This window comes from Telopea speciosissima, chromosome 1, assembly GCF_018873765.1.
Source record: "Telopea speciosissima isolate NSW1024214 ecotype Mountain lineage chromosome 1, Tspe_v1, whole genome shotgun sequence".
Lineage (NCBI taxonomy): Eukaryota > Viridiplantae > Streptophyta > Magnoliopsida > Proteales > Proteaceae > Telopea > Telopea speciosissima.
Genome location: NC_057916.1, coordinates 16,506,265 through 16,528,348, shown reverse-complemented (window position 1 = coordinate 16,528,348; position 22,084 = coordinate 16,506,265). Strand labels below are relative to the sequence as shown.

General features: G+C 39.1%; 1 protein-coding gene across 3 annotated transcripts in view; it reads right to left on the bottom strand.

Moving 5' to 3' along the window:
• Positions 1 to 862: 862 nt before the first annotated feature.
• Positions 863 to 22,084, bottom strand: part of LOC122671490 (rab3 GTPase-activating protein catalytic subunit) — an 83,708-nt gene continuing 62,486 nt past the window's right edge. For 2 of the 3 annotated variants that reach the window (XM_043868737.1, XM_043868746.1), the window contains exons 19-22: positions 9,422 to 9,687; positions 2,826 to 3,003; positions 2,512 to 2,723; positions 863 to 1,250 (exon numbers count right to left, since the gene is read on the bottom strand). In XM_043868737.1, coding sequence (XP_043724672.1) covers positions 960 to 1,250; positions 2,512 to 2,723; positions 2,826 to 3,003; positions 9,422 to 9,687 — 947 coding nt within the window. In that variant the 3' untranslated portion in view covers positions 863 to 959. The remainder of the gene's footprint in view (positions 1,251 to 2,511; positions 2,724 to 2,825; positions 3,004 to 9,421; positions 9,688 to 22,084) is intronic. The other variant, XM_043868754.1, reaches the window with a different exon arrangement.

Below are 22,084 nucleotides of genomic sequence, written 5' to 3'. Positions count from 1 at the left end.
CTTTAGGGCTCGAAGAGCCGCAAACAGATCTGTGTTGTTGCTATTGGTATATACATATACAATGGCTCTGAGATGACAGATATGGATTACTCGTTGCTCCGCAGAGTTGATCCACCCTTCTGTATATATATAACTCAAATGTATATATATCACAAAATGGAGTCAATTATTTATTAAACTGTGCAAACCAAATCCTCTAAATCCAGGCAACAGAGCAGGGTTGATAATCCCAAACTTTCCATGCAAGGAAACAGAATAAAGAATAATATGCTCAAGACAATGACAAATTCAACTCTCATGCTTATAAATATAGATAGGATCAGAGTATAGCTCAACAAACTGTTGATCTTGAAAGGGTTACCTTGATTCTGAATGCTAGATGATATTAGGCAGGTTTCCATAGCATTGCTCTAGTTGTTCTCTTGGTAGTTTTCTTCTTCTTCTTCCCCTTTCATATACTTCAACCTTCAGGTTACAAGAGCTTCACTGGACTCCAAAACCATCTGGATGGAGGTAAGGTCAGTGACCTGCTGGCACCAAAACTGGGGATCGAATCCCCACCTTCACCCATCCTCCCCTCTCCTATATCTTGTCTCACGTTGGTAAATAAGAGACCACAACTTGAAAATTCAGAAACACTCTTACTTCAGTATGAGAATTGAAGCTTATTGAAGCTTATCCCCTACATCATTTGTAGATCTTAGGGTCTACTAAAAAAGATTAATTGTGCCTAGTCCTGACTCAATAGAATTTTTATGCTTGATTCAAGGCTTTGCACTGCATCGTATTTACTTTTTTTTTTGTTTGTTTTTAATCTTCTTCGGTCTATATCTCAATTAAGCAAACATAAGAATTAATCTTTAAAAACCTTCTCCAATATATGTCGACCAAATAAACTTAAGAATCAAATCTCCCAATAGATAATTACACAAGAATGACAATAAGACATGCTAAAAAGATTAATCACATGAGGTGACAGAATGTGCTACCCGGAGATCATTGGATGTTCCACATATGTACATCCGATGTGTCTCAATATCTTCGTGAGGGCTCCTGCGATCCGCGTAGTGATCATGGCTCATGCTATCCTGTATGAAGAAGATGATTTCCCTCACAACCGGCTCATGGCCATTAAGAAGATTGCCCATGCTTAAAACTTTTCTCCATGACTGGTTGGCAGTGGGGGGTGTAAACATATTCTCCACAACCCGTCTCTCATACCTCCGTACCTGTTGCTTCATATTGAACTCCTACGAAAGAACCATAGCCACGAGACAATAAGTCCTATTTTTTTAAGATGGACAAGCACATAGACTATTTGGTCTTAGTTCTCAATGGTCTGATGCAATGGTTGAAAGCGACATCCAGAACACCCATCCAGGAATTCTTGGAATGACTGAACCGTCCTGTGTTTTTAGAAATCACTGGTCTGACCATTTGGATTGGAATGCTGGTCCACAACATGGCAAGCAATAAATAATGGGTAAACAAGAATAAAGAAGAAGTGTTTGGATCAGATCGTCCAGTCCATTCATTGGAATAGACAGCCATTAACCTAGTTATTTGTTAATGAATGATTTTGGTCATTCAGGAACCATGGTCCATGGGGCCAGTACATCGGACACTACTACAAAACTTCCTAAACTTTTTTGTGATCAAGGGATGTACCAAAGCCCCCTTCACCTGCTGAATATGGTCTGTAGATACCACAGATGCATGGTGTAGCATTAGTCAAACTTAATACCACAAGTCAAGAATCTATTTGATGAGTACACTTCTCTGGACCTTTATGATATTATTTAGAAAAAGAGACTGCAACCCGGTGCAGTCCTGCTTTCATGGGATCCTGGGAGGGATGAATTGAGTCATCTTTGGATTTTTTTTTGGGCAGAAGGTGCCAGCCTTTAGAGTTGAACCAGCATCACCATGCTGGCTGCCCTCATGACCAACAAAATAATGCTACAGTTCAGATACTTCTGATCGCTCATCATAGTTGTCAAGGCGACCCAAGGTGTTGGAGGGGCATCTAGGTGTCAAGGCACCCACCTAGGTGCTCTAACATGCAATATATGTAATATAGCAATGATAATTTTATATAATTATGGTTATATGTAACATAGAAACCATATCTATGCAATATGATATAATTACGCTAATAATGACCTAATATGAGGAATACAAGATATAATAGACAAAACATATGATATAATATAAGTATATTCATCAAAAATCAAAGTAATAAACATAAATTGATGTAAACTCGTGAAGTGTCAACAAGGCATATGTTGTCGCCTTGGACCCAAGAAAGAGCCTAGATGCCTAGGCAACACCCAGACACCTATGCCGCTGCTCATATTAGAATAATGCGGTTGATCTCCTTAATGGAACCTAACATATGATTGGTTCCACTCAGCATATAAATCTGCACTCTTCTTATTGCCTATAATACAGCCCCATAAGATGGGAGTGCAAAGAATCCCCTATCACCAAAGATACTTGTGTGGCATTTACCTTTTGAATGTTGCTGCCTAATTCGCCTGCTCCCATTCTTGGGCTATAATAACTGTAACAGTCAGCAAAAATTGTTTCTGAAAGACGTGGTGCTTGAGATAGCCTACGATGCATGGAAGCTGCAAGGATTAGTAGCTTCTCCACATGTTCAAAGATGACACATAATCTCCTCAGGTCACCTACCATCTCAACCTTCTCAGGCATAACATTTGCTGTTATACGCACATAAAGCAGTAAAACTCAGAAAAGCTCGCACTTTGTGAGAAATACCAAACTGCAAATAAGATACAGATAAATGGGAAGACAGTATGCACCTTGCAAAGGCTTCAAAATGGATGCTATTGTCAGGTACAGCTGATCCATTCTGGTCGTCATCTGTTTTAGACCACCAAAAGAGGTCTGGCTTAGAGTGTCAGCAGATGCTTTGAAGGCAGTGGACACCATTTGCTCAAGCAGCTGATGTGGTCTTAGTGTTTCCAAGTAATGGAGGACCTAAAGAAATCAATGTATTGCATTCAGTCAAAAATTTCAAAGACTTAACCGGTCAAAATACGAAAAGAGACTTATACAGCATCTTGTAAGAAAGAATTCACTTAATCATTTTTAGTATGTATGCTGATTAAACAAAATAAGAATGTATGCAAGCTGAGTTCATATCTGTGGCAGAAAGGTTCTCTTGATCTCTTCCCACCTCTCCTTCATGGGAAATTTGGATCGTAATAATCTAACTAGCCGAATTGATATGTTTTGGCATTTAATTCAGCAAGAATAGTACAGCTGGCAGATCAAATTCCAAAAAGATGCGATCAATTCCCGCATCATAATAGCAATCAACCCCAAGAAGGCAGACTTGATCCAATTGCTATGTAACTTAAACATAGCGAATGGAAATCAAGCAATTACTTTCTGTTTGGACTTTCATGATTCAAACTGAACCGAAATGATGAGCAATTCCAGTCTTTACAATCAAAGGGCATAGGATAAAACTCAACTAGTGAGGATTCAAATTAGCATAAGGCATATAATATATATATATATATATATATATATGATTATATTCTTAATTTATTTTCATATTTATCTATTTTTAATAATTTAACTTCGCAAAAGAATTAATTTGACACTCATTAAGCAGAAATATCATTACCATCCTTGCAACTAGACTAGAATAAACTTAGAAATTGTCGCAGGAAACAAGATTGGGTTGGCCAGCGATCTCAAATAAAACTAGTAAGAAGTCTCCCTAATGTTGGTCTAGATTGCATTTTTAAGGAAGGTGGTGGCAGAACTGTCACTAGGCCTAGCAATATAGGTGGCTTCTAACTGCTACATGGCACCTGGATTGGCAAACAAATAGGACCAACTCTTCTACACCCATTGCATCCGAATTGGTGAACAAATAGGTGCAACTCTTCTATGTCCACCTGTCAAATTTCAAGGCAAACAACAAACAAAGCCTTGGAAAATAGTCAAAAAGTCAAGAAACAGGTAAGGCAGTTTAACTGAAAATACAAGGGGAGAGTCCAATAAAAGGAGCGCCATATGGTTGCGCTGGACCACTAACTTTGACATGTCACCAGTCAAGGGGTACCCTTTCTATCCAATGCTTCAGATTGGCCCCTTCCATTAATGGCAACTCTAAAATTGCTTGTTGCCTTCCTGAGCTCCTAGCTAATAAGGCAAACCTCTGGTACAACTCCTTAGTTGGCCTTTTATTGGAAGCTAGCCACCTTTTAACATTGTGAAGCAAAACAAGGAGAACTCAAGGGCATTTGGAAATTTACCTGTTAGATAACAGATTTTTCTTCTTCAAATTTTCTGAGGAAGGAGACAAACTTCGAGTCCTTGAAGGTGGCCCATGGTGAGTTGGTTGCAAGCCGATTTTCCTCAGACAATGGGATCGTCGCCTGCAGCGTCACAAAGTTGACATCACCTCCATTCCGTTGTGGATATCCCTTCCAGGGCTCCCCTTGCAATACTGTTGCTTAGACAGTCTGAGTTCTGTTGGCTCAATTCCGGGCACCACACTATTTTCAGATGGTAGAACAAAAAGGAAAGACCGTATGGCCTTTGCCAGGAATTGTGTCGACATCTCAGCTGATGAAAGCCCCCCCCCAATTCCATTACAATCTCTGGCAAAGAAGGATAAAACTTGGAGCAAGAGGTAATTTACGATTGGAGACCCCCTTATTGCGTTGTGTACCAAGTCTTCAGCCACAGCTTGACTCAGTGTCTGCCTAAAGACCCTGCTACTGACGAATGCCCTTCTCAGCTTGGCCTTGCTGAAGCTCCTCAAGCTCCCCTCCCCCTTTGCCTCTGCAACTTCCATCCATCCCCATACCATATACCCTGCTCCTCCCATCTAATGTAGTCCTAGGTTTGAATAATCAAACAAGGAACCAATAACCAGGATCTGATCTGAACAGGTAGTTCGGCTAGGTCAAAATAGGTGATTTTGGTCAAATTAGGGTAAGGGTTTGATGGTAGGGTTTGGTTTAGGCAGAAAGTAGGAGTCTTCCAATGAAGCTTACATTAACCGTTCACAAACCAATGATTGTTTATAGGCTCGGCAGCAAGGTTTTGTGGTTAGGGTTAGGGTTTTGTTCAGATTCAACTTAATTGGTTATTGAAGAACAAACTTGGAACAGAATTTCTTTGTTGATGTAGAACAACTCTTGAAACCAGAACTTGAACAAGAACTTGAATGTAACAGCAATGGAGAAAACAAGTAACCAGTTCGAACCACCCGGGCTTCCCACCGCAAGGTGTCAATCGGATCAAACACCGATTCCTTCAAACGATCCAGTGGGCTTCCTATCGCAAGGTGTCAATCAGATCAAACACCGATTCCTTCAGCCTTGATCAAACACAAGACAATTCTCCTTGGAGAAGAAAAGCAGCAAAACATTTTTCATTAATCAAAATTCGTGTCCAATGCTTGGCCCCCTTACAACCTTATATAAAAGACTCGAAAATAGACTCCTACACTAAAAAGGAAATGCTTAACCTAATCTTTAACCTATTAGTTAACCTAAACTGACTAGGAAAGTGAAATAACAAAGGAAACAAAATCAAAACATGGCTGGACTTATAGAGTCCTAATCCAGCCCAACTTACAAAACAATTAAATAATCACATGAGTACTTAACCAAGACACATGATCACTAATTACATAAAAATAAAACTAAGGAATTAAAATAGCTAATCCTGTATGCAACCCTATTACTCATACTTTAGGGATCAAAGGCCCAACACGCATAGAACCCAACTCTAATGATAAATCTGCACCACCATCCCTCCGTCTTCGAATGGTCCTTCCACCTTTCCCTTGCAAGATTGTCAGAGAAGTCGGCATCAATGCTCTAATCGACAAAGAGATCAACCCGCTTCTGATTCCCCAATCGGTCACTGCAATGCACCCCCCATCACCCATCGATCATTCCCTCAGCTAGGACCATAGTTTGAGAACTCGCGAGATCTCGACCAAGATCTTAGTTTTCCAAGGGGTCGAGACAAAATCTCATACGAGTTCTAAAAGTGCAATTTCTCGGTCGAAATCTCAACCCAAACTCCGTTATATGAGTACCAGATCTAGAGATCTGGGCGTGATCTCAGTGGGAAATCTTGGTATACAGACACTTATTTATGCCTTATACCATTTAAATGTTTTTGTATTTGTATTTCATTTACTTAAGATATTATTCATAAATAAACAAATACCCCCCCTTTGAATCCAATAAAAATAGTAAAAAAAATAAAATTCCAAAAGGATAAAAAGTCAACCCCCCAGTTCAAGAACAACTGGATTTTCGACGGTAGGTGCAATTTTCAACTTTCTAATGCTGGGGTTTCTCTCAAATCTAAAAATTCCATAAATCTTAATATGGTAAAACATTGCTAAAAACCAAAAGTGCGGTAAAATATTCATTTGTTTTGATGTCCAAAAAAACATTTTCATTTTGAGCGATTTTGACAGCATTCGCGCACACCAAATTAAGTTTGACCGGTACATAACTCCTTCAATATAAATCAGATTTAAGCAATCTTGGACTTGTTGTAAAGCTTTCTAATGCTTATTTAAGTTGTTTTACATTAATTGAATGTTTTGCTTGCTTTCTATTACTAAATTATGTGTATAGTAGGGTATTTTAGTATGTCATCGCCCATCAACCTAGGGTCCGAAGTCCGAAGTGAAACTCCTATTTGGACTTTGTTTTTGCAAAATCTGATAGTGCCATTGTGTTTAAATGGCCTAAAATAGGATGAGTACCAAGTTTCAGACCCAAACTAGGTCTAAAACCCACCGAAACCAGGTTTCGAGTTGGAAAAAAAATGCACCAACTGGACCGAGATCTCGGTTTTTCCTAGGGTCAAGTTCCGAGTTTTAGTACTTTGGCTAGGACCGATGGTCCCAGTGCCTGCACCCTTCTGCACCCTATTGGCTCTCTCAATGCTCTTGTAGACTCTTCTCCCAACGTCCAACAGCGCTCCCAAGTCCCCCGACAAGTCGCTTTCCCTCAAATCCTCCTACCGCCATGATATCTCTACTAGGATCCTCATGTTAGAGTTTGTGTAATAAGGGTACTTTAGGAACTAGATTGTTGTTTTTTTTTTGGGATGAATGCAGGTATCGATCTAGATTGTTGTTTAGTTGCCTTATATTGTAATTTTCTTTTTTTTTTACCTTTTACCGTCCTAGGGAGGTGTATGTAACTCATTTCTTATTATTAGTGAAGTAATATAGGTGTGGTGGAGTCACACAACATTGCACCATCATCTCTCTTCTTATTAATAGTGAAGTAATATAGGTGTGGTGGAGTCACACAACATTGCGTCATCATCTCTTCTTCTTCTCCAACCTTCTACTTTCATCTTTCTCCTTGTTCTCCTACATTCTTTAGCTTCCAACTCGGTATCAGAGCACCCTTCATCTCTGGTTTGAGAGTCGTCCTACAAGCTCTCCACCTCCTTTCCCTCTCTTTTGGAATCCTAGGTTACAAAGGGGTTCCAAGGAAGGGGCTGCTATGTTAAAACTTTGAAGAAATCATGCCATATCTCTTGATGAAGCTTATGGAAGCACCAAGATAGGTCTTCACGTGAAGACTTGGCTGTTTGAAGCTCAAATCAAAGAAAGACAACCCAGAATACTGTTCTATGAACAGTAACCCAAGAAATTACTGTTCTATGAACAGTACCCCGATTGCTAAAACCCTTTTTCTGAAACAGCCCTTGTTCTCCCTCACCTTGGCCTTGTTGAAGCTTGGACCTAGCCCATTGGAGTCGCCCTAGGGTCCCCTTTCAAGCCCCCAAAACATTGGTTGCAAAGGAGGAAAGCCCATGGTCTGCAACTCACTTTTTGTGCTGCTGCTACAGTAACTCCGCCAGTTCTGGGAAGTTCTTGTTTTCTCCTTCATCCGAGGTAAGTTGGAGATGAAATCAGGTCCTGTGGAGTCGCTTTGGAGTCTACTTTCAAGCCTACATAGGCTCCGCTGGTGATATCTAGCCCTCTTTCTCTGCAACTCCAAACTGTGATGCTCTATAATGCCACCAGTTGTTTGAATATGGACTGTTTAATGGTGGTGGTGGTGGTGGTGGTGGATGTTACAATTGCAATGAGATAGGGCACTTGGCTAGGGATTGTCAGCAGGGAGGGGGAAGGTATGGTGGTGATGGTGGAGATGGTGGAAGAAAGAAGAAGAGACAAGAAGAAGAATAGGACAAGGGCAAAATGGTCATTTCCTTCCAAAACTAACAGAGTTAATACTCAGGGGTACAAAAGTAATTTTTGAAATCAAGGGTGGTAGATGTAATAGATTCAAACTACAGGGGTAGTAGACGTAATTTTCCCTAAAATAAAATAAATTTCAAACTAACTAAACACTAACTAGTAATTAAAAAACTAATATCATACACCCATTTAGAGCCCCACTTTTGGGCTTTATATTTCAGCACATTACAATTAAAAACCAAAGAATTAAATCCCATACCCCATAGATATAAAAATAAGACCAATTTTTGTAGAACAATAGAAATAACAACACTTGAAGAGGAACTTGCAGCTCCTTGTCTTCAACTCAAACAAAATTCAGAATATGAAGCTTTGACCGCATACCCTTGTTTTGAAACATGTAAAGAACAAAATCATGATATGGAAGTATGAAACTTTTATTGCATTTGGATCTTTCACGAGTCATTTTTTGCTCTGAGGGACTGAACATCCTCGGTACGCTCAGTAGAAACAGCAAGTTCTTCATCTTGTTTGGCCTCTTCCAACTCCATTGTGGTTGCATAGTTGATGTTGCTTCGATCGACTTTAAATAGCTATAATGTTGCAACCCATTGAAGACACTAGTTTGTTCTAGATGAGAGAGCTTTAACATACATAAATTTGCTTTGGGATCAAGACACCTTGTCAAGCTTCAATCCATGACTGACCCACTATAATGGCTTGTTTAGAAAAAGGAAACATGCGACATTGTGCCCAATCAAGATAAGAGTAAATAGAGAATTCAACAACAATATCATAATCAGGATTCATGATAATTTCACCAGTCATAGACAATATATCTACCACTGATTTTGAAACTAGACTTTCACTAAGCCCTTCAACTATGATTAGAATATACTGTCTTTCCATTAAGCAAATGAATCTAGTTTAGAAAACAAAGGTATCCATGGCCAAGTTAGGCTTTGACACCAAACTGATGCAGGATCGATCAAAGTGTTGAAAACATGCTCATGCATTAACTTTTTTTTTGGCTTTAGGCAATTGTCTTTACATAATGGTCTGAATTGACCAACTGGTTGGACCATGCCCCCATTTACTGGATCAACACCAACCCCAGGTTTTAAAAGATTAAGACTGATAGAATAATATTGGAAATACACATAGCGAAAAGCAAACATGTACCTTTTCTCCTTCTCGATCAGGATCAAGAAGAGGCTTCTGCTCAGAAGCTGGCAAAGGAGGTGCTTCATTCCAAATTTGCCTCCATGAATTCCCATTTTCAGACATTCGCTCTGAAAGCCTTCCGCGAGGAGGCCATCCATCTGTTAATCTTTCTCCAGATGTTCTTTTCTCTTCAATTTCCTCATTTTCCCAATCACCAGGTGAGTGCCATCGAATAAAATCTTCAAAAACAGCATCAGGGTTTGCTGCCTTGAATGCTGACATGTCTATTCCAATACATTAAAAATAATAAATTAATAATGTAGCATAATTTATCAAAAAGAAATCAATCTTAAAGCATATAGAGAAGAAAGGCAATCCAAGCATTGTGCAGAAGCTAATGGAATGTTTACATCAGAGAATAAAAGAGAAACTCAACTTGTGTGCTAAATGTCTTGAAGGAAGATGGGGAAAAATTTATCTACCAAGAGACATTTGTTTGGTCCTCACAAGAATAAATGGCAATATGTAAGCTCAAGGATCAGTTACAAGAACTCCTTGACTTAGGTTTTAACCGATCTAGCGGATCACCATGAGGAGCACCAGTACTGTTTGTGAAGAAGAAAGATGGGTCTATGAGATTACCGGGAATCGTTACTTTGAAGGCAAATTTATAAGCTGGAACACTGCAAGTTTTAAAAACAATGTTGCAGCTTTGACTTTAATTGCTCTGACCAAACGCCACCAAGGTTTGAAACAATTAGCAAAATATTTCACTTTCGAGTTTTGATTGAAACGAAATGCTATACGCATCAGGAGGATTACATGTTTTCGACTGAAATATCGGTTAAAATGCCGAAATGTGGGTCATCGACTGGGGAGAAGTCGTAACAAGGTAGCCGTAGGAGAACTTGTGGCTGGATTGAATCCTTTACGATGGAAATGCCCTCTTCCGCACAGAAACATATCGGCTGCTTTAGTAAAATTTCTCATTCCCATGTTATAAATACCTCTCATTCCAACCAAACTTCTGATATTTCGACTTTTACCTGCGTTTTGACTGAAACCTCTGTGGAGTCCCAGAAATCCAGATTTTTGGCCAAAAATGCTTCAATCCTTTGTTGTATCAAGGCATTGTGGAGTAGTACAATGCATCTACATCAATCATCTGCTGGATTTGACTGAAGATATAAGCAAAATTCGAATTTGAAGGAAAACCTTTTTCCCCAAAATTATTTTCGCAAAAATAAGGTAAATATGTATTGGTTGGCCTTCAGTTTTTATATGTTAGACACGTAGGCTGATCTCTAAATACACGGAGTCGGATTTAATTTTCTTTTTTAATTTTTCTTTTAATTTTATGGTTTGAAAATTACTTTTCTTCAAACAATTTTTTTGAAGAAAAAAAATAGGTTTAATATATATTGGTTGCCTTTCAATTATTTGTATGATAGACACCGTGGGCCAATCTACTTCACAGAGTCAGAATTTATTTTCTTATAACTTTTTTACATTTTTGGATTTTTAAAAATCCAAAAAAAAAAAAACAAAAAAATATGGGAAATTATTATGACAAGGATTGAAAAATCAAGAAATTTTATGAAAATATTTGTTGATGTGTTTTCAACTGATAGTGATTATTATTTTGTTGTTCTTTAATTAATTTTTTATTATTAAGTAATTACTATTGAAAGAAAAAAATATGACTTGGGGAAAAATTAAGAAATAAGTTTATTGTTGTTTCAGAAGTCTTAATTGATGTAGTAAAAGCTAATAATATGTGCATTCTTGCTGCAACAGTGTAGGAAGGTTGCACAATGGCTGATTAGAGAAAGATATTGCATGGAGGGATGGTACACCCATTAGTAACGACAAAACTAAGTCATGATGTCATTATAGTGGGAAGAAAATCATGGGAAATTTGCCCCAAGACTGAGGTGGCATCTGGCTGGTGGTCACACGAATGTGGCAAAATACCCTAGGGTCCTGGTGAGGTGCAGAAGGCCATGGCTGCCCTCATGAAGGGAAGAAGACAGAAGAAGTTTGACAAGAAGGCTAGGGAGGAGTTTCAGGAGGCAGTGCTTGAGAGATACCCAACACCAAGGGATGCATATGATAGTAGTGATTAGGTTATGTCTGCTAATGGGGATACGACTTGCTATGATAGCGAGCCAAGTTACACGTTGGCAGGAGCAGGATAGAGGCAGAGAGTTCAGGGGAGGAGCTGGTCCCTCTAAACCAGCCGCACCAGAGGCTGGTGGTAGTGGTTCTACACAGGTTAGGGATGGAGGGAGGAAGAAGAAGCAGATGGAAATTCCCAACAGGCGGTCATAGAAAGTCGGAGGACCAGTAGTATATGAGGATGTCAATGACATCTTTGAGCAGGATCCTGCCACACAGGATACCAGGCAAAGGAGGCTGAAGCACATTTGGTCTGACTGGAAGGGCCAAGTGGTTCTTCTACCATAGTATCCCACCAAACACCACAGAGGGACCATACTACCAGAACATGTTAAACACTATAGGGAAGGCCGGCCCAGCAGTGAAGGGGCTCATTACATATGAATTCATGAATGTCTATTTGCCCTATCAAAGAGAAGAGCTCGAGTATATAGAGGGCTTGAAGCAGTTGCGGCCAAGAATTGTGTGACTCTGATGTGTGATAGTTGTACTACACCCACTAGACAGTCCATCGTCAACTTCATGGTCTATTGTGATTGTAGGACAGTATTTCTTAAATCAGTGGATGCATCCAAGGAGATGAAGGATGCAAAGTAAATATATAAGTTGTTGAAGGAGGTGGTACAAGAGGTGGGGGTACAGAACGTTGTCTAAGTGGTGATGGAAAATGGTAGCGCTTTCAAGAAGGCTGGGGAGAGATTGATAAACAGTAGGTACCACCTATTTTGGATCCCATGTGCAGCCCACTACATCGACCTCATGTTGAAGGACATGGGGAAGAAGTCCATGGTACAAAGTGTGGCCAAGAGGGCAAGCCAAGTGACCACATTTGTATACAACTATTGACCTACTCTACAGATGTTGAGGAGCAAGTGTGGTGGGGACTTGGTGAGGCCCAACATTCCTTGATTTGCCACATCCTAACCTACATTGCCCTGAAAAACTTCGAGGGAAAGATGTTGGACTTCAGTTCAGTCCATGTTTGCTTCAGAGGAATGGTTTGGTTGAAGGAAGTCAGGTTCTCCACAGGGTAGAGCAACTCAAGCAACCATTTCTACTATCTAGTGACCAGTTCTGGTGCAACCTGAAGGTTATTTTGATACTTGAGCCAGTGGTAAAGGTCTTGAGGATGATTGACTTAGAGAAGAAGCTTACCTTACCCCACTTGCATGTGCAGTCGAGATGATGAAAGGCCATGTGGCAGGAATAATACCATGTGGTGGCCAGAGCTACCTTCATCATACAAGATCGCTGAGAGAAGCAACTTATACATCCACTTCTGAGGGCTGGTGAGTTCTTATTTTAACTACCTAAGTCAAATTACTTTGAAATAAGATCCTCAATAAGCATTATCTGAAATGAACTGCACAAAAAATGAGTAACAAACCTTATCTTGGAAGGCTGCTTAATCTCTTTATCATTGGCGAATCACCTCATCAAGGCTCTAATAGTTTTGTGCATGTGCATATAATCCACTACATGTTTTCCATCATCAATAACTTCCCTCACCCATCTAACAAGCTTATGGATAACCTATAGGAGCAAATTAACCCCATGTACAACACAATTTGTCCTATATATTTGATGTCGATTTCCCGTCAACTTATCACCACAAGAGTTATAGTTAGAGGCATTATCTAAAATGAACTGCACAACATTTTGTGGTCCAAGCATTTCAACGACATCAGAAATTTTTCTAAACAAAAATCCTACTGATATTCTATTTGTACCACAGTCAATACATTTTACAAACACAGCACCCTCAAGAGATCAAGCAATCACATTGACCCACGACCTCTTCTTTAACTTGATCTAAGAATCAGACATAATTTTGCAACCTGTGGTACCCCATGTCGACTTTATGTCATAGTTATCAAGGCGTCGCCATGGCGTCCTGGCGGTTTTCAAGAGTCAAGGCGTTTAGGCGCCTTAGTGGAAAGGCGTTAATTTATTATTTTTATTATTCTATTTGCATTTTATTCTATTTCCTATATTTTTATTGGTTTTTTGTATATTATTTTCATACACTGTGATACACCTAATCATTTAAAAATAAAACAAAATTAAAATATGTAGAATTTTTTCTATTTCTTATATTTTCATAGGTTTGTATACCTTATTTCTGTACATTGAGTTACATGGAATCACCTAAGCCAAACAAAAACGAAACAAAAACGAAAGTCTTAGACAAAATGAAACTCTCGACTTCCTACTCCAGACTCTCCTGCTCCTGCTCAACGACTCCAGTGCCTTCGATGATGATGTTTCACGACCATGACGGACTGCGACTTCGAATCTTCTCCCGTTAAGTTTCTGCGACCTTGAATCTTCTCCTTAAGTTTCTGTTTCTTCTTCGTCTTTAAAGGAGAAAATAAAACCCTCGACTTCCTTCTTGTTTTCTTTATTCTGATTGTTTCATTTATTGTTCAGCTCAAGCTTCAGCTCCTGCTACTCTGGCAAAGATGAAGTCGAAGAGAAAGAAGAACTGAAGGGGAACTCGATGGAGCATGACGCTGCTGCAACCGACGAAGATGACGCAGATGCTGCTGTCGAGTAGATTCTTTCAGGTATGTTTCTTCCTCCGCCTCCTTTTTTTCCTTCTTCGTCTGCTTTTCCTCCTGCTCCTCCTCTGTTTCTGGCTTCTATTTTTCTGTTTCTTTTTCTTCTCCTTCTTCTTCCGGCCTCCTCCTCGTATTTAGTTGTTTCCTTTTTTTCTTCTTCTGGTGTCCTCTTCTTCTCCTTCTGGTTCCTGGTTTCTTTTTTTTTCTTTTTTTTCTAATGCTTCTTCGGATACTTGAGTGGCTCCTCCCTACCTCATATCCTCCTTGAAACCCCCTCTTCATCTTTTCTTTTTCTTCGGACAAGGAAACCCTCTTTTGTCTGAAACCCTCTTTCTCCTTGAACGTCTGAAGCTTCTTCTCCTCTACCTTCTTCTTCTAGCTTTGGCTGCTGCTGGAGTGGCTACTGCTGTAATTTCTGCGATTCAATGTAAATTGTGCATTTCTTAGTTTAATTTATGAAATGCATCTGTTATTATAAGTTATGCAATCTGTGATTAAGTAACTATTTATTTTGTGATTATGTGAGTCTGTAATTCTATCATTATGTGAGTAAGTAATTATGTGATTCATTGAGTTTGTAATTATGTGATTATGTGATTCAATGATTTTGTAATTCTGTGATTATGCTATTTTGCAATTCCCTGATTGTGTAGTTCAATTCTTTCATATTTATTTAGTATATAAGTAGCATTATACAAAAATTAATATGCTATTTGTGCCTAATAAAATGGTTACATTAAAAAAATAACACTAGAACGCCTTGTTCGCCAAGGCGACGCCTTGCGGCCGCCCTATCGCCAAGGCGCTTAGGAAGACCCTCAAACGCCATGCCGCCTTGATAACTATGTTTTATGTTGCTAACATACTCCATGACCTCTGTCTTTGTTGTAAGAATCAAATAGGTACAAAGAGTTGAGCACTGTTGGGGTATTCTACCTCTAACTCCATAAGTGTTTTGATGATAACAAACATGTTAGAAATGGTCTTGTGTGTATCTTTGTGTCAACAGGACAATAAGTCACAAAAGTAAGAAGGCACAAATTAAAAGAAGTTCAAGAACTAACCATTGAAGTTCAAAGCCTTGAAGACGTGATAAAGCTTGTCAAAGAAAGAAAATTTAAAAAGAGCTTTTGAAGATTGAAGAACGTCGACGTGAAGCAAGAAAGACAAGATGCTCGTGTGCACATACTTAGAACACTTACACTGCATGCTTGTATTGCATTTGCATAAATTAAATGAAAAATCACTTGCATCATTTAGAGACCTTAGGAGGTTATAAATGAACCCTCTATGACCTTAGAATAGGTTAAAATTGATTGGAAAAAGTCCCGGACCAATCCCCTCTGTCAAACGGTCAAAATCTAGCTAAAGCTAGGATCTGGACTGAGATCCGGTCGACCGGATCTCAGGGTATGGATTGACCGGGCTTCACAGCAAGCTCACGGGTACGTTCCCATAAGTGATCCGGTCGACCGGATCAAGTGGGACGATGATCCAGTTGACCGGACATCGACCGGATGCCCCTTTAGCCTTCAAACGGATAGTTTCTCCAACGGCTATGATCCAGTCGACTGGATCAATCTTCAAGTCAACCGGATTGGTAAAAAATAAATCCGTTAGAGCACATTTTGCACATGTTCTAAAGGCCATTAATGAGCCTATAAATAAAGAACATGTCAGTCCTTTTCACCTATCCACTACAGTCCAAAATCCAACTTTTGAGAAAGGTGAAAAGTGATAATTGCTCTCATAATTGAAGTCTTGTCCACATCAATCAAGAATTAACTTCAAATGCTAAAGGACCTTCCCAAGCTTACTCTCTAAAAGAATAAATCTCAAAGAAGGTCTGCATTGTGCAAGCATCTCATTCGCATCATTTGGCACTTGCAAGGAATAAACATCACACTCCTTGCTTAGGTATTCCTACCTTTATTTTTCTTTGTAATTAGTTTATGCTTTTAAGTGTATAAAGCATTGTTTGCATTAGCCTAGACTGTACTTAGGCATTGTAAGGATCCTCTTATCTGTAAAAGATTCGGATACTCTTATCCTTAAAAGATTGGGATCCTCTTATCCCGTGGAAAAAGATTGTAAAGGTGTTCTTCCTACCTATTGTACTGAAAGGAAGTAACTAGTGAATTCCCTCAAGGTTGAGAGGAGTGGACGTAGGCTAAGTTTAGCCGGACCACTATAAATTTTGTGTCATCTATTTGCGAATTTTATCTCTATCTATCTTGTTTAATTTCAAGAAAATTTAAAAAGGACATAAATTCACTAGTGATAACCTATTCAACCCCCCCCCTCTAGGTTATCTAACAAGCACTAGGTACAACAAAACTTGGCCCATACTCACTTGCAGCCCTCATCATGACAATAAAAGAATTAGTTTGAATAACATTGAAGGAAATGTTATTATTTATTAATGACAAAAAATTCTGTTAACCTCCTTTCCAATGACTTCTTGTCCTTCCTAGCAGCCATCTCTACCATCATGATTTGATTAATACTCCTACTACAGGAAGTTATGAAACCAATTCCACTTTCCATAGTTCACTCTTTCTCTTCCTATATATACTCAAACTTATTCTGCATGGGCTTCATCTTGGATGTGGTCAGGCACTTTGGAACAAATTTAAACATCATGGCCAGATATGCAAGCCAAATGAGCCTTCACTCATGTAACACTCCCAGAGAATTGAAGTGCACAATAATTACATTGAAAACGGTTCAAACCAAGTTTCTCTACATGTTCCCTAACCATCTTGTCTAAGCTCTCAAAACTCTCAACTACCTACATATTACAATCCAACCATCCACTCCAATCTCATAATCAAAAGTTAAGAAGTTTGTTTGAATTGAACACATCAAGTAACAATTATCAAGCGACAATCAGTAATTTTGACTACTAATCAAGTAAGAATGATGAAGGTGATGAGAATGTAAACCACATAAGAAGATCTTTGATGCCAGCATACAGATTGCAAATTTCCTGATAAGCTCAGGACCTGCAAGAGGTTGATTCAGTACACTCTATGATTGGAGAAGCTGCAAGAGGCTGGTTCAATAACCAACCATGAATACCCATTCTATCGCTCCTTTGAGGAAATCATTTGATATGCTCACACTCCCACTAACCTAAGCTTACCCCCAAACAATATTAAAACAAGGGATTCACATTTACTGTGGAGCACCTGAAATTTCACCAAAATCTCAGAAGCTCTCAGAAACCCAGGAACCCATAAGGCCCTGTTTGTTTGACGGGGAGGACGGGGTGGGAATGTTGTGGAATGGGTCCCACAGTGTAGTGGATTGGGGAACAAGAGTGGGATTTTAATTTTCCCATAAACAGTAACCAAAGTCCTTTGTTTTTTGTGGGACTTTGGATAACATAAGGGTGGGATTTTCAAGTGCCACGTCAGCAGACAGCATTTAATGTTGTTTCCTGAGCTTTTGTAAGTTCACCACCCCAGGTTAAACAAACAAGGTTGAGGTGGAATTTTGAAGTGCTACATCAGCACTTCCCCACCCCAATTATCCCAACCCACCCAAGTCCCATCAAACAAACGGAGCCTAAGGATTTTCATTTATGCAAAAGCTCTTAGGCTCTTAGAAACCCAGAAAGCCATGAATACCCGGCATTTACTGTTGACCACTAGGATTCGCCTTTACTCAAAAGTGCTCGAAAACCCAAGAACATAAGAACCAACCCCCCCCCCAAAAAAAAATGCTATAACAACCAAGGATTTAACTCTCGGTGCGTATCGTATCGTCTCGGCCGATACATCTCGGTATCGGCCGTGGTCGATACGATACAGGCCGAGACGTATCTTTTTTTTTTTTAAATGTAAATGTCTCGACTATATCGAGACGTATCGACCGAGACGTACCGATACGATACGATACGATCGATACGTATCGATACAGCCGAGAGTTTTTTAAAAAAATTATTTTATTATACTTAAAAAACGATATGTATCGAGACGTATCGATACGTCTCGACATATATGTATCGTTAACTTAAAAAACACATGGCCATTTCATCATTTTCACCCAAAACTCGATTTCTAGCAGTCCAGGCGGAAAAAAGGTCTTCCCAGCTTTGAGAAACCCTTCCAAAAACACATTTAAACTTGCTTTTTGGGTAAGATTTCTTGAGGGCTTTCAATTCTTTGCCAAAAACGAACTTAGAGGAGCTGAAATCACATCATTTGGTGGATCTAACAGCCTACATTCGAATTCAAAAGCTGTTCTTGAAGGGTTAGGTAAGTTTTTTGAAAAAAACTTGAATCTTTTGCTTTAATCTTTGATTATTGATATGTTTTTTGGTATGAATCAAAGAGAATATGTTAAACAAACATAGAAATTGCATTCTTTGTATGCATTTACAAAGATTTGGTTTCAAATCCATGTTTCTTTGACCATTTTTACCCAAAACCGAAAATTCCTTCTTTAAAATGAAATTTTTTTTTTTTTTCTTCTTAACTTTAAAACAAATGGTAATGTTTATAAGATATGGAGTATATTATGTATAGATGTATGACATCCCAAGAAGATTATACATTTACCCTAAAATCTGTTTTTTTTTTTTTTTTTTGGGTATTTTCTGAATTTATAAAATACTTAAAAAAATGTAAAAAATCTGATTTTTCCATCTATACTCTTTCATTATAGTTTGATAAAATGTATAATTGGCTGAAATAGAATCAAAGACTTAGATTCATATATGTAGTACATTATGTCATTTTTTTAAATTATTTAAAAAATTAAATAATGTGTAACTAGTTGTAGAAAATATAAAAATGGTTAAATATTGTTTATGGCAACTTTGCTAGGTAGTAAATAAAAGAAGATGATGCAATGCATGACATGCATCATAATGTGTGTCTATACTTGTATAGTTGTATAAATAATAAATTATTGATGTGTGGATTTGAATATTGTTTAATATATATCTTATATAGTTATCTACTTTTGTTTGGTATGTAGGACGATGCCACGACAACAAGACATTGGGTGGTCTTATTGTACCAAAATAAACAATAATAGATTACATACACAGTGCAACTTCTGTGACACCCAACATCTTGGAGGTGGGGTAACTCGGCAAAAAGAGCATATGGCAGGAGGATATGGAAATGTTTCCAAGTGTACACAGTGCCCTGTAGAGTTAAGCAGGGCAATGCAAAAACACCTTAGAGATTCCAAAAAAAAATCCAAGCAAGCACATGATGATGTTGATGCATTGGTGAAAAATTTGATGGAAGATTTTGAAGATTATGAAGGATCGGATATGGAAGCAGAGGAGGACCCAGAGTTGGCATTGGCGATGAAACAATCAAGACATGAAGCAAAAGAGCAACAATGGAGAGCTGAGCAATTGATTAGAAGTCAATCAACTCGACCCAGCCAGGGCCCTGTAGATATTGGTGTTGGCTCCTCTTGTCGTCCATCTCTAAGTAAGGGTAAGCAGCCTGTTGGCCTTAGTAGAGCAACCAGTGTGAAGGGGATGTTTGACCGGTTTACAAAGAGTGGTAAGGGTAAGAGAAAGAAGAGCCCAGATATCAGAGACATGGATCCTAATGTCTATAGAGCAAGGGATGCTAGCCAACAGAGGATTGAAGAAAGCTTTCAACCCAAAACACTTAGTAAAAGGATAGGCAGAGCAATCTCCAGATGGTTCCACAGTTCTATGATTCCACCACATAAGGCCAAAGATCCCCACTTCAAGGCCATGGTAAAGGAGATTCAGCGGTGCGGGAAAAATGTTAAGCCACCCACACCTCATGAGATTGCTGGGCCTTACTTGGATGATATTGCCCAAGAGGTGCATGAGTATGTAGAGAGGTTCAAGGAGAAGTGGCCACTATATGGAGTGACCATCATGTGTGATGGATGGAGTGGACCAACAAGATTATCCATCATCAATTTTCTTATCTACTGTGATGGAAGGACGATCTTCCACAAGTCGGTCAATGCATCTAGTGAAATCAAAGATGCCAACTACTTGTACAAGTTAATGGATGAAGTTGTGGAGGACATAGGAGAAGAAAATGTTGTCCAAGTAGTAACTGACAATGCAGCAAATTTCAAGAAAGCTGGTCAGTTGCTTATGTTAAAGAGGCAACATTTATTTTGGACACCATGTGCAGCTCATTGCATAGATTTGATGTTTAAGGACATAGGAGAATTGCCCAAGGTCCAAAAGTTGGTTGGTAATGCAAGGAAAATCACCAACTTTATTTACAACCATAGTTGGGTTTTGGCATTGATGAGGAGTTATACACAAGGGGATTTAGTGAGGCCTGCAACAAGAAGATTTGCAACAAATTACATTGCAATTGATAGCCTCATTTCCCAAAAGCATGGGCTGCTACAGATGTTCACCTCTACTGAGTGGTTGACGAGCAATTATGCAAGGTCTAAAATTGGGAGATTTGTTCAAGATCTTGTTACCTCCTCAAATTTTTGGGCTGCAATGGGCCGACTTTATAATGTTATGATGCCACTCTTTTGTCTGCTTTGAGAGGTTGATGGGGATAAAGAGCAGACCATGGGTAAGATGATAGATGCCATCGGATGTGTGAAGAGAAAAATACATGAGAATAATCCAACATCAAACAAGAAGTATTTGAAGATTATATCCGATCGATGGGAAAATATGTTGGTTCAAAATGTTCATTGGGCAGGTAATCTTATAAGTATATGACTTTGGTTTCATTTTAAACACTTAGTAGTTACTAAGTTGCTATTTATTTATTTATTATTAGAATTTCTAGGTTTCTAACCATCCATTACAAACCATGTGCAGCATATTATTTGAATCCGGATATCCAATACTCCAATGATATAGGGTGTAGATCGGATCTATTGCGTGCCCTAAGGAATGTTGTGAACAGAATAGAGCCAGATGTAGCGAAGGCCACACTTGCCATGGATGAGGTTAGAACTAAATTAGTTGTATAAATGATTGAAACCAAGAATAGAGTGATTGATGGAAGTGGAACTAATATATATATTTTTTTAATACCTCTCTAGGCTAAGCATTTTGGGGAGGCCACTCGTGGTTTTGCTGATAGAATGGCTATCCATGCTAGGAGCACACAACGCCCAGGTAAGTTAGGTTTACCTAATTTATTATATCATTTAAAATTTGTTTTAAGGTTTTGTCTTTTAATATTTCATTTATTATTGTGCAGTTGATTGGTGGCTCAATTATGGGGGTACTAGTGCTCCACACTTAACCCGAATTGCAATTCGAGTATTATCCCTGACGGCATCCTCTAGTGGCTGCGAACGTAACTGGAGTACATTCGGGTTGATACACACCAAACCCCGGAATCGTCTCAGTTATTCAAAGTTGGAGAAGCTAGTGTATGTCCATTACAACATGAAGCTGAAGCTTAAATATTTAGAGCTGGAAAGAGAAGGAGATGATGTAGATGTCAACCCAATCGACATCAACCACCTACTTGACGATGAAGATCCAGTTAGAGCATGGATAGAAGATACCGATAAGGTATTGGTAATGGATCAATTAAGTGAGGATCGCCAGACAACCAAACCTGATCCAGTGATAGAGAGCATCATTCAACAGATGGATGAGGATGCAACACAGCCACCATCACCAGATCCTTGTCCTAATGTTGAAGAAAATGAAAGTAGCTCTGAAGAAGGTTTAGTCAGGAGGACGAGGTCAGGTCATCCGTATGGAGGAACTCAACAACATGTTGATGATGATGACGATGATGATGATGGTAGTGGTGGTGGTGGCCATGGTGCTGGGGGTAGTGGTGGTGCTGGAGGTAGTGGTGGTGGCCATGAGGCTTCACAACATCGTGCTGGGGTTCAGTTCACATGTGAGGCAGAATACACACATACTACCCAAGATATGGATCATGGTGCTGAGCCTGCTGGCCATAAGACTTACTCGCGGAAGCCGCAT